The following is a 13413-nucleotide window of genomic DNA, read 5'->3' as shown; positions in this document are numbered from 1 at the left end:
TGAGTTCACATAAACAAAGGTTAAAGGACAATTTCGGAGCAAAATGAGCCTAAGGAATATGAAGCATTGAGAACTTTTTAAGTGTACTAATAAGAAGATACTTTATAAAGACAGACCGGCCTCTGACGAGCTGTTACTATCTTCATCCAAAGTTGTCTTTTCTTCAGCTTCTTGTGTTGTCACTATGGGCGCGGCGGGAGGTAACAGTGCTTGCAGCAGGTGAATCAGTCGTGCTATTAACGTCACCACTAAACAATTTCTTAATAAAACCCAAATTAATTAAACTGCCTTGTTTTCTTTTTGCCATGGCTATGATGCTATAACTACAAAATGAATTAAGGACTTTGCACGCGATAAATAGCCTCCAACGTTTATTTTTTTTCTATGAATATGTATGACGTACTAACATATGTGGAATTTGCAGCGCAGCGTCCCCACACCTTGATGCTCATTACAAGAATAGCATGTATAGTAATCTTTATTGAAGTAAATTAGGCTTTAATTGCCGTCATGCATGAATGAATAATATTTTTTGCTATTTTACTCTTTTAATAATCCATCATTGATCACATTACACAACTGAAATTGCACTTCAAAATATTCACATTGTCAATATTTTTGAGACCCCCCCCAAAATTTCACATTTCTCGTTTTCAGGGGAGCCCATGTCTTATTAAGGGGAGCCGAGCTCCCCCTAGCTCCCCCGTAGTTCGCACTATGTATGAGTTAATAATATTGTGTAATGATACACTCATGTCATGATTTGGTTTGAAACATGATACTGATCTCTGATCTCAGAGGACAATAAAGACACCAGAAAAAAAAACATTCATGATTCTGCTCATAAAAATAGAGTTTTATATTAGAAACATATGCTTTCACTTTGACTACATACATATAAAAATTGAAATACTGTGTTTTATTAAATGATATATTATATTTACTTGATTAATAATAAATTCAATATATTTAAACATTTGGTTAATCTATGAATGACACACGTTGTAGTTATCATGATTCTGTCTTTTGTTTCAGGACTTTTATGTTGAAGTATTTTTCTGTTCCCATTGTTTCTGTGTTCACTTCCTGTTTCTCTTGTTGCCTTGCCTACCTCATCTGTTTCCATAGTAACCCTCCTCTGTTACCATGGCTACTCATTGTCTACACCTGTCTCTTATTGTCTGTATGATCTCCAGTGTTTCTCTTCTTTATTGTCTGCTCTTATACGGATGAATCGTGAGCATTTGTTTCAGTTCCTGTATTAGTTTGTCTTGTTCATTGCTGGATTTACTTTTGTTATCTTGTTTAAAGAAGCTTTAAACTGCACTTGGATCCAACACTGTGTTTCACTGAAACAGAACAACAGACACTCACAGATCCAGCGGTCACATTAATTCAGCTTCACCAAGAAACTCATTCACTCCAGGACCATCGAAGACTTCCTGGACGTTTCTGATCTAACTGACCTGCCTGACTTTGCTCTCATTGATTTGATTGATCAATAATTGACTGTTAACTACTTACTAAATCCAGCTCATGATTTATTATAAACTTACTCTCAAATACACATGTATAGTCCAACAGAGAAAGAGAATAACACAAAACAGATTCTGATCGTTTGAGATCAGTCATTAGTGTATTTAATATTTTCTACATTTGATACGGAGGATCAGTGAAAATAATGACAAACTAATCCTGTGTCGTCCAGTAATGTTTATGATGAATCTGCAGATGTCAATCATTTAAATTATGACAATATTAAATTGTTTTAAACAAATATTCCTATTCCTTTTAGTTAACCCCTAAAGGTTGATGGGTCCCACTTTATATTATGTGTCCTTAACTACTATGTACTTCCATAAAAAAATAAGTAAAATTTACTTATTGTGTTCATATTGTATTGTAAAACACTTTTGCTGCTATTGAGGTGGGATGGGGTAAGGTAAGGGCAGGGGCGGACTGGCCATCGGGATCATCGGGACATTTCCCAGTGGCCTGATGGTCACTCTGGCCTGCCGGTTGCCGCTGTGCAGTCGATCAGACTGACGTGCAGTAGGATGGTATGCAACTGCGAGTTAATTGACGGACTTATGAATCTACGTATCAGGCGATCGCGGAGTGAAAATGACACCACCACATGACCAAACATAAGCGAAGCACTGCCTAATTGGCTATATCCAGAGACAGGCTTTATCTTAGAAAATCGCGCAAAAGAATGGAGAAAAAGGAGAAAAGGCCTGGCCACAGACGGAGCAAGTTGCTGCAAAATCCCAGCAATGCTCTCGCCATTAAGGGAACAGGTCAGTCAGAAATCCATTTATATTTACTAGAGATGGGACGGTTCACTGAAAAAACCGAACCGTTCAGTTCTCCGCTGTTTAACTTAAATCTGACAAAACATCTGTAATATGGTTTACTATAAATAACACGTAAAACAAACAGGGTTCACTTCAGTAACTTCAGTAACTGTCTGGTTCAGCTCAGCTTCTAAATCTGACCTCAGAAGACTACAGAGAGTAGTCCGGACTGCTGAGCGAATCATCGGTACAACTCTCCCATCTATTCAAGAACTGTACTTATCCAGAGTGAGAAAAAGGGCTGTCAAAATCACTCTGGACCCCTCACATCTAGCACACTCCCTCTTTGATCTGTTGCCATCTGGTCGACGCTACAGAGCACTGAGCACTAGAACGACCAGACACAGGACCAGTTTCTTCCCCCAGGCAATCCATCTTATGAACAGCTGATAATAACTGTGGAACACACTACACTTTATATTTATATACACATACATTTATTTATCTAACACACATACTTAGCGTAAACTTACATTTTTTGCACATAATATACATGTACATACATAAATGCTCATTCTAATATACCTGCCATACATTGTCATTTGTATATTGTCATTTCTTACCAACCTATTTTTTATTTTTTTTATTTTTTTATTCCTTATTGTGTTTTTTGTGTTGTTCGCTGTTATTTTGCACTGCGGAGCTTCTGTCACGAAAACAAATTCCTTGTATGTGTGAACATACCTGGCAATAAAGCTCATTCTGATTCTGATTTGATTCTGAAATAATATATGTTTCTGTTGATGCATGCGCATTCTGGATTCCCAGACATCACAACAACAGCGATAAAAAAAAAAAACTGGACAAATCATTCACTCCTGTTCAATACTATGAACACTGTATCAGTGCATTCTCTTAAAGTGACAGTCTTTATATTAATCGAATGGCAACAATAAAGAAATCACTCACTGCTCTTGATTAAAAAGCTTTTTTTTTACTTTAATAAAGAATAATCTTTAATTTATAGTTCAAAATGCAATGCATTTGATTACTTTAATTTCTGTACCTAAAAACTAATGCAAGAAAAAATATATATTTTATTTGTATCTTTACTCTATTGTATTTATTTGTGCTGTTTCTTGTAGTTAGAATATTCTTAATAATATGATAATATATATATTTTTTGTTTTAGTTTTGTTTTTTAGTTTTTCCATAAACATAGCACATACAACAGTAGGCTACCGAAACCGTGACTCTTAAACCGTGAAACAAACCGAACTGTGAAAAAGTTGAACTGTTCCTAGCATTTACATAATCATTTGGCAGAAGGACGCTTTCATTCAAAGCGAGTACAATAGATCAAATCTACTTAAAATACATACATATATATATATATATATATATATATATATATATATATATATATATATATATGCACATTGAGTCTCTCTGCAATTTGAAATAAGCACTTTCAATAATCCATATTTATATATTATATATATTTACACATCTTAATGACAAACTAGCACACTGTTTTACATATGGGGATACAGTATTTTTTTAGTGTCAAAATTGACCAGAAATTAATTTTCCATTTCTAGCCTACAATATTAGCCTAGTGTACAATGCTTATTTATTTTGAAGGTGATGCAAGTGCTGCAAGTGCTCCTGCTTTGAACAAGACAGGGTGGACAGTTCAGCTTTTGAGTCCGAGCAGGAACCTTCAGGTAAACTTTAAGCTATAAGCAAAACTAAACATGCTGGCTATACTCTTAGAAAAATATGTGGTTTTATGATTTATAAGGTCATCAGTAGTAGGACTGTGATGAATGGGACATACAATTGATGGCTGCATAGTTAATATGGATTATTATGTGAAGTCAAATTCGCGGCCTGATTTACTGTCCCAGTCCGCCACTGGGTAAGGGAGAGGGTTGGAGGTATGGGTAAGTTTAAGGGTGGGTTAAGGTGTAAAGTATAGGTCAACAGTGTAATTATAAATGTAATTACAGAAATTAAATACAGATGTAATTACATGTAGTTTTTTTATATAAGTATGTACACAATAAGTACATTGTAATAAATTATTAATTAAAATGTAAGTACATAGTAGTTAAGGCCACTTAATATAAAGTGGGTCCGGTTGATGCATTAACTATCAAACATGTACTAACATGTAGTTAAGACTGCATTCTTCATGAATCCATATGATTAGTCAAAGATGCTCTTGACTGATTAATAATTTGCTCATGTCTTCACTAATCATGAGTTCATGTTGATGTAAGTATTAATTCAAGTGTTAGTATATTATTATTCATGTATCTTTATTGTAGTGTTACCTAGAGAGAGTTCAGGAGGACAATGATATTCAACTCACCCTTCACTGAGAGATAAACATATCTTGACAGTGATGAGATTGTTCCTCCATCTCTCCGTCCTCTACATGAGTACCAATCCTGATCAGATGTAATTACTCCTCTGATAGTGAGAGTGTCTCTGTCTACAGTGTAATGATCAGGAGTCTGTGACACTTGAATGCATGTGTTTCCTTTATACCACTCATATCTCCAGTCACAGTAATACTCAATCACACACTTCAGATTGACTGTCTCTCCAGTGAATACTGTAAAGTCTGGAGTCACAGTCAGTGTAGGTATGGCGAAATCTGTTAACAGAAGAAAACAAACTCTTAACTGGAAATCTGACATAGCTGGTAGTGATGTCATTATGATTAAAAACATATATGTTTAGATAATGTTTAGATATGTTTTATTCATTCATTGTTTGTCGTTTGTATTTTGAAATGAGAAAGTAATTGAAACACTATTGAACAGTTCCTGTTCTGGCCTGTAGATAGGACTGTTTTCAGTCAGAGGTTTCAATAAAAGCATCTGCCGTATTGACCCGAAAAAGGCTTTTAGAAAACCAAATCTCTCTCTCTCTCTCTCTCTCTCTCTCTGAGTTCTTCATGAATCCATATGACTTCAGTCAAAGATGCTCTTGATTGATTAATAATTTGCTCATGTCATCACTAATCATGAGTTCATGTTGAAGTAAGTATTAATCCAAGTGTTAGTACATTATTGTTCATGCATCTTTACTGTAGTGTTACCTAGAGAGAGTTCAGGAGGACAATGATATTCAACTCACCCTTCACAGAGAGAAAAACAGAGCTCCATTGTGAGACTGATCCTCCATATGTCCGTCCTCTACATGAGTACCAATCCTGATCAGATCTAGTAGCTCCTCTGATAGTGAGAGTGTCTACAGTGTAATGATCAAACGTCTGTGACACTTGAATGCATGTGTTTCCTTTATACCACTCATATCTCCACTCATATCTCCAGTGACTGTAATAAGACTGAATAAAACACGTCAGAGTGACTTTCTCTCCAGTGAATACTGTAGTGTCTGGAGTCACAGTCATTGTAGGTATGGCGAAATCTGTGAACAGAAGAAAACAAACTCTGAACTGAAAATATGACGTAGCTGATGTCATTATGCTTAAAAACAGATATGTTCAGATAAAAGTTAAAATAAAAGTAAAATGTTTTATTCATTTATTGTTTTGTCATTTGTATTTTGAAATGAGAAAGTAATTGAAACACTTTTTAACTGTATTGATCCGAAAAAGGCTTTTAGAAAACCAAATCTCTCTCTCTCTCTCTCTCTCTGAGTTTGTTTAGGGTAGGTTTTTATTGTCATATCGTGTGGGGTGCGAGTGTGAGGCAACATGACATCCACCCCGTCGAGGGAGCATCGTCTCCCTCTGGAATGGTTTCAGGTGTACACCGGAGGCGAACACGTCTATTTAGGATGTTCTCCTTGCTGTCGGAGCCAAAGTTGGTCATGAAAATATTAGTTCGGCTTCAAGAATGAATAAGGCAGTAGCCGTTTAAAAAAAAAATTGAAAATCAGGTGAAAACCTTGATTGAAAGCGAATTATGGATCAATGAAACGTACTTGCCTATTACACCATTGTCGGCACCGGCAACTAAAATTGTCATCTCTAATGTACCCCCTTTCGTTGGTAATGAGAGTATCATTAAAGAGCTGACTAAATTGCCGGTGCTGTAAAATAAATTTCATTGGGTTGTAAGATCGCTGCACTTAAACATGTGCTATCTTTTAGAAGACATGTTTACATGTTTTTGAGCTCTCCCGCTAAAACGCTCAATTTGTCTTTCCGGGTATCTCATGGAGAGGGCTCATAGATAGTGTACGCTAGTACGGAGACTTTACAGGGCTTTGAATGCGGGTAAATTCAAAGCGCGTAATCATGAAGAGGAAGGCAAAATGCTTCTGATAATATTGTAAATGATGCTGAGCTTCCAAGTTGTAGTGATGTTGTTAGCAAGGGAGATGTTTGTGGTGATTCAGAAAAAAATGATCCAGGAAAATGAGACACGACTGTAGAAAGCTGTAGAGATGATGATTCATGTGCTAACTTTGATGTGGCTAATTGCGGGAGTGATTTGGGTACCACTTTATCTTACAGTCCTGTTCCTCATGTACATACTATGTTCTTATTATAGTAATTACAATAACTATGTAATAACTAGGTACTAACCCTGAACCTACTCCTAAACCTAACCCTACCCCATGTAGTTACCTTGTATTACCAGAACTTTCTTAGATAAATACACTGTAAGTACACTATAAGTACATGTTAGTACACATACTGTAAAATAAAGTGCAACCGTGATTTGTATTTGGTTGAGCAGATTAATGCATTCTTGGACGAAACAAAGGGTAAAAAAGTTGAAATTGGTAAGTTTTTTTTTCCAAATGTAGATAAATGTGTTATCTGTTATGAAAGCAAGATAAGAATGTAGCCTAGAAGTGTTATGTCAGCAGAAAAGTGTAGTGAGGTAGATTGGGTTTTTTTCGCCTGATGGTAAATTTGTTCTTAGTCATGGAACAAATTTCAAATGCAGGTGTGGCAATATTGTTTTCTGCTGATTTAAATGTAAGAATTTGATCTATTAATGAATTAGAAAATGGACGGCTTCTTTTAATTAAAGCTAAAATAAAATATATAAGTTTTGTCTTTGTTATCATTTGTGCACAAATTTAATTTTTATTGGTGTTTTGATATCAAATTAATTCAATTTGTACATTTTTATGAGAATTTTTAATTGTTTTGGAATTGTTGGGTTGAGACAAACAAAATAATTATCATAATCTTCTTCAGTGGTGGGAAAAACTCAGATTAAGCTCTTCTGTCAACAATTTGTGGCAAACACTTCCTGTAAAATTAAATATGATATTTAAAAAAATCAGAATATTTTAATTTATATGAATCTACGAGAAGATCTTGAGACATGAGTTAAGTAATATGTTAAACATAAGGGTTAAAAGTACTCTTGTTAGTTCACATTTTTTGTATCCTTACAGGATATGGATGTTCCTACAAAACATTTTTTTCAACTTGAATAAGAAGTGTAATCATACTAATTATATGCATCCATTACATACACCTGATGGAAATCTGACCTCACATCCTTTGGAAATGAGGAGACTAGCTGTTGATTTCTATGTCGACTTTTATGCAAAGAGTGTACTGGAAACATTGCAGATGAACCTTTTATTAACTTACCTGTGGTGGATGAAGGAAATGCAAAGTTACAAAAGCAGTGAATCAACTCTCATCTGGTCATGCACCAGGAAATGATGGAATTCCAGCAGAATTTTAGAAAACTTTTTGGGGGATAATTGGAAGAGAGTTTTTACAAGTTTTATCGGTAGGTTACAAAGCAAAGGTTCTACCAAAAAGTTGTCAATGAGCAGTGCTCTCTCTGAATCCTTCAACGATTCAGCTTTAAAGATTTATGAAGGGGCTTCATCAGCTAAACTTAATTGGGAAAAAAAGAGGCATTATGGTGTGGCCCTGAAAGCAGCTCTTTACCTGAACTCCCGGAAAATGTAAAGTGGGGGAAGATGTATTAAATTTCTTTTGAGTATATTTACATTTTTTTCTAGGATTGCTGTTTTCTGTTTGCAAGTGGCACAGCGTCTTTTGTATTATCAGCATCAGCAGTGGATGGATGTTGCATGTGCTCTGCTGCAGAAAAACAGAAGAATGGGTCTGGATAAGCAATTATTTGTCATGTCCCTTGAAGGAGTTGTTGTGTTCTGTCACTGTTTGGTCAGCAATGTTGAAAGCAGGAGTCTCCAAAATACGCCATCTTTGAAGGTGACTGAACTGGATACCTGCAGAGGTTTTGACACTTATGGTGCGTTTCAGGTCTGGACTCATAATTAAGAAGTTGTTACATGATCTTGAGGAGGTCTTCCCTGTTCCAATAAGGGATTTTATGGAAGTTTCTCATATGGAGAATTGTAATAATGGAGGTAAAGCTTGGTTTCCTGAATTGCATGTTTCCATAAAAAAAAAGAAGACTGGCAAGATGACAGAAAATTACGGTCTTTGGACACACCGGAACTGAATCTTTTTAGTATTTTGAACAGACAAACATTATACAGAGCATGTGTAAAAACCATTAGCTATATACATCTCAAAAATGTAAGAGATATTAAATGGACAAAAATGTTTGAATCAGACTCTTCCCCGAAAGGTAGCTGGCAGTCCCTGTACAAAAGACCCATTGAAAAGAGGGTGGGTGATCTTCAGTGGAGAGTTGTACATGGGATTTTAGCTACAAACAGACACAATGCACTCCTTAATGTTTCAGATGATGAGGCTAGTCCTTTTTGAGGGGTGCCTGAAACCGTTTTTCATATTTTTATTGAATGTCCATGTTAGGATAAAATTTTGGGCTTAATGGAAAGCTGAATTTTTGGTCCTAAAAACAAAACAAAACAAAAAAAACAAAAACATCTCGGTAACGTACGTAACCCTCGTTCACTGATGGAGGGAATGGAGACGTTATGTCGAACGACATATCTCACTTGGGAGGCCAATCATCTCTGAGTTTAAGAAAAAATGCCAATGAAAATCGGCTAGTGGATTTAACATACCTGAGCCACTTCCCGTGCCAATGGGTATAAAGGGCAACAGGTGCATCCACTCATTAGGTTTTAAGCTAAGGGGCCAAGAACTTCTCCAGGCAACAATGAACGGTTCAAGGTTGTGGGATGGGGACATAATGTCTCCGTTCCCTTACATTTTCATAAAATTCCCTGTAGGGGAATAATGTGGCAGAATTTAGAGAACCTATCGACTATTACTAGGATACATGTGTTAACATCAGAGGTAGGTAGGTCTGTGATAAAGTCTACTACTAGGTATTACCAGGGACGGTTGGGAATGGGTAGTGGGTGTACTTTGCCAACTGGAAGATGATGGGGACTCTTGGAAATGGCACAATCAGTGCACCCTCGGACAAATCTCCTGATGTCTCCTGCCATGTTGGGCCACCAGAAGCGGTCTTCAAGCAACAAGAGAGTTATGTCAGCCCCAGGATGGTGAGTACCTACGGAGGTATTGGTGGTATGAATGAGTGGAACGGGTTGTGTCCGTGGTACATACTTTTTCGAGGACCGGGTCGGTAAGAAATTGTGAAGTGGAACCTCATGAAGAAGAGTGCCCATCTAGCTTGGTGGGGATTTAGGCATTTTGCTTCTCTAAGTTATTGCAGGTTTTTGTGATAAGTAAGTACTGTGAAGGGATGAGCCACTCACTAAAGCCAGTGTCGCCATTTCTCTAATGCAGGTTTGATTGCCAGCAGTTCTCAGTTTCCAATTTCGTAGTTCTTTTCCACCAGGCAGAGCTTCTGGGCGAAAGGCGACGCATGGATGGAGTCGAGGAAGGGACCCATGGCGCTGAGAAAGAACTGTTCGCACTCAAGTGGTAGAGGCATCCACTTCAACCATGAAGGGGAGTTCCTGGTCTGGGTGAACTAGGAGGGGAGCGCTTGTGAAGGCTTGTTTGAGAATGGTGAATGCTTCAGTGGCAGCTGGGGTCCAGGACAGAGATTTGGGTTTGTCATGTAGGAGGTTGGTGATGGGACTGGTGATGGTACTGTAATTCTCGATGAACCAGCGGAAGAAATTGGCAACTGCATGCATAAAATCTTGGAAGATCCAAGGGGCATTGACTAGGCCATACGGCATTACCCGATATTCATAGTGGCCAGAAAGGGTCACAAATTCCGTCTTCCACTCATCTCCCTTATGGACACGTATGAGATTATATGCATTATGTAAATCTAGTTTGGAGAATATGGTGGCTCCTCGAAGTTGTTCAAGGGCAGCTGGGACAAGGGGAACAGGATAATGGAACTTGACTGTTATCTGGTTTAATGCTCAAAAATCTATACAGGGCCGCAATCTTCTGTCCTTCTTCGGTGCGAAGAAAAAGCTTAAAGCAGCAGGGGAAGTGTGGGATGATGGGATGATGTAGCCCTGTCTGAGAGCTTCCTCCACATACTCCTTTATGGCCTTCTGTTCTGGTAAGGAGAGGGAATAGATCTTACCACAAGCCACTGGCTCACCCAGAATCACACAATCCCAGGGATGGTGAGCAGGTAGTTGTGAGGCTTTGTGAGGGCAGAAAACATAGTGAAAGTCTCTGTAGCAGGAGGGGATATCTATGGAATGTTTTTCCAGAGGGAAAAAAGGTGGAGGTGGTGTTAAGGGGTAAGATTTCTGGAGGTCGCTTCGGTGGAGCTGGATGGTTGGGGAATCATGATGGGAAACACTGATCACCCAACCGAAGGATTTCACCTGACGACCAAGAGATGATTAGATTGTGCTGCACCAGCCAGGGATGACCCAGAATGATATCCACCATAGAGCCTTCAAGGACTAGGAAGTTGATGGACTCAGTAAGCAACAGGCAGAGAGTCAGTTGGACTGGACTGCACACTAAAATGGACATTCTACTGATCTAATGGTCTTCCCATAATAGTGACTACTTAGTAGACGGTTTCAGTGGTGGTGGTTTGGTAGGTGGAGCTGGTGGCATAGGTCCCCCTAGACTAAGTTCCCTGCTGACCCAGAGTCGACGAGGGTGGTAACTGGAAGAGTGATGTGGGCAGCAGTAAGTTGGGCATTAGTTGTGAGTGGGTTCATCTTAATTGGAGATGGTTTTATATAACTCACCACTGGGCGTGGAGGACGAAGGGGACAGGCCAGGATGTGATGCCCACTCGCACCACAGTAGAGGCATAGACTAGGTTATCCTTCTCTGTCACTCAGCAAGTGTCAGACGGTTGCTATCAGTTTGCATGGGTTCTGGGTCAGTCTCAAGAGGACTCTGGATTTCCTTTCGGCGGTAGCATGGAGTTTGACTGGCTGGGGAGAATTCCTGTGGTTTTTTTTTTTGAGCATCTGGTGGCATGCTGGATAAATCTTTATACAACAAACTAACACTACACAGACAAATGATTCTGGGAGAAGGTGAATGACAGCAAAATATAGACATAAATCATGAGCAAAGAGACAAATGTGGGATCCTCATATGATCCATGTAGACAAATAAAGTACTAGAACACGATTCACATTTGTGTAATGAATCAGATGTAGTGCAGTGAAGCACTGTACCTTGAGTGAGTCCAGCGTAGATGAAGGACATCAGCACTATAAACAGAAGAAACACAGATATGAAGCATTTCCATTCATTCAACACAGTGCAGATCACTAAACATGTCTAGAGTTTGAACTGAAAATGTTTTTCTGTGTTTTGTTCATTATGAGAACTGATGCTGGAAATTCTCCATCATTTAACATCAACACACACAATGACGTCACAGGACTCATGAACCGATACGAGAGTCTTTTCTCATGGATTCACTTCAACCACTGAGATTTACAACATACAACACATGAGAATATTATCATCAACCAATGTGACGTCAGACAGTAAAGCTCTGTCTCTCTAAGTGTTTTTGCTTGTTTTGAGTTTTCATTATAAATGACACCTAAGCAATTTTCAATCTGGTTTTTGACCGCATCGCAAAGTTAGCATCAGTCTAGTATTAGAACTATGGCGACTAACTGGGATGAGGAAGAGGTGGCAAGGGCCAACATGTGTGATGGCCCGCAGCTGTAAAATTTCGATCCTGCCAGACAAGAGAGGGCAAATGAGGAATTGCCAAGAACTGATGACCGTCAAAGCCAATTAAATGAATGGTCCGAGTAGAATGAGTGGAGAGTTGGTGAAGTGTCCTGGTGAGTTTTTATCATTTAGAAAATGCAGCAATGAGCACTGGAGCTAGTCTACGAGGAGCAGTGCACAATAACGAGGGAGTGAGTGCTTTTTGGTCGCATTTGCTTGAATCTATCTATCTATCTATCTATCTATCTATCTATCTATCTATCTATCTATCTATCTATCTTTCTATCTATCAATCTATAATCTCCACTATTTGAATACTCTTGTCTACTACTCGTCTCTCTAGTCGCTCTCAATGCTCTCAAGGCGGGCTTTTGTAAATTCTCTCCCCAATGTGATGTTATGCAATGCATTGTGGGGGAAAGGAGAATCGTTGCAAACTGCTGAAAGATAGTACCTACTTTTTCGTATTAGATTACGTTTTGTGATACCAAACAACATAAAATACAATGGATAACAGTTTAAATGTTTATTACCAAAAAGCAAATGGCAGAAATTAGTTGAAAAATTAATCCTTCAACACAGCCTTTAACCTTTTCTTTCAGAGCAGATTTACTGTCAAAACAACAGTGAGATAAAACAATATCAATAATACAAAAAAACAAACAATAGGGCAAATACAACAGAAAAAAAATATACAAATAAAATAATCAATTTAGCCGATGATAGCCTGTTATAAATACATTTATTAGAGGTCCCGTTCTTCATGAGCCCATGTTTTAAACTTTAGTTAGTGTGTAATGTTGTTGTTAGAGTATAAAAAATATCTGTAAAATTCTAAAGCTCAAAGGTTATTGCCAAGCAAGATATTTTATTTAACAGAATTTGCCTACAACGAACGACCCATTTGGACTACATCCCTCTAGTTTCTGCAGTAATGACGTCACTAAAACAGTTTTTTTGACTAACCTCCACCCACATGAAAACATAAGAAAGGGGGCGTGGTCTTGGTGCGCTCCAACAGTGAAGAGGAAGAGTTGCATTTGTGTTTGTCGCCATGTCATCAAAACGCTATTATTTTCATCTTGGAGTCCAATC

At 38.0% G+C, this 13413-nt stretch overlaps 1 protein-coding gene across 1 annotated transcript in view; it reads right to left on the bottom strand.

Annotated features, from left to right (window-relative positions):
* LOC127961829 (immunoglobulin superfamily member 1) overlaps positions 1 to 9332 on the bottom strand; it is a 39054-nt gene extending 29722 nt beyond the window's left edge. The window contains exon 1 of the mRNA XM_052561101.1: positions 9279 to 9332. Within this exon, the coding sequence (XP_052417061.1) occupies positions 9279 to 9332 (54 nt within the window). The remainder of the gene's footprint in view (positions 1 to 9278) is intronic.
* Between the last annotated feature and the right edge of the window lie 4081 nt (positions 9333 to 13413).

Source organism: Carassius gibelio, chromosome B7 (genome assembly GCF_023724105.1).
Source record: "Carassius gibelio isolate Cgi1373 ecotype wild population from Czech Republic chromosome B7, carGib1.2-hapl.c, whole genome shotgun sequence".
Taxonomy (NCBI): Eukaryota; Metazoa; Chordata; class Actinopteri; order Cypriniformes; family Cyprinidae; genus Carassius; species Carassius gibelio.
The sequence above is the reverse complement of the archived record's forward strand: the minus strand, read 5'-3'. Positions and strand labels throughout refer to the sequence as shown.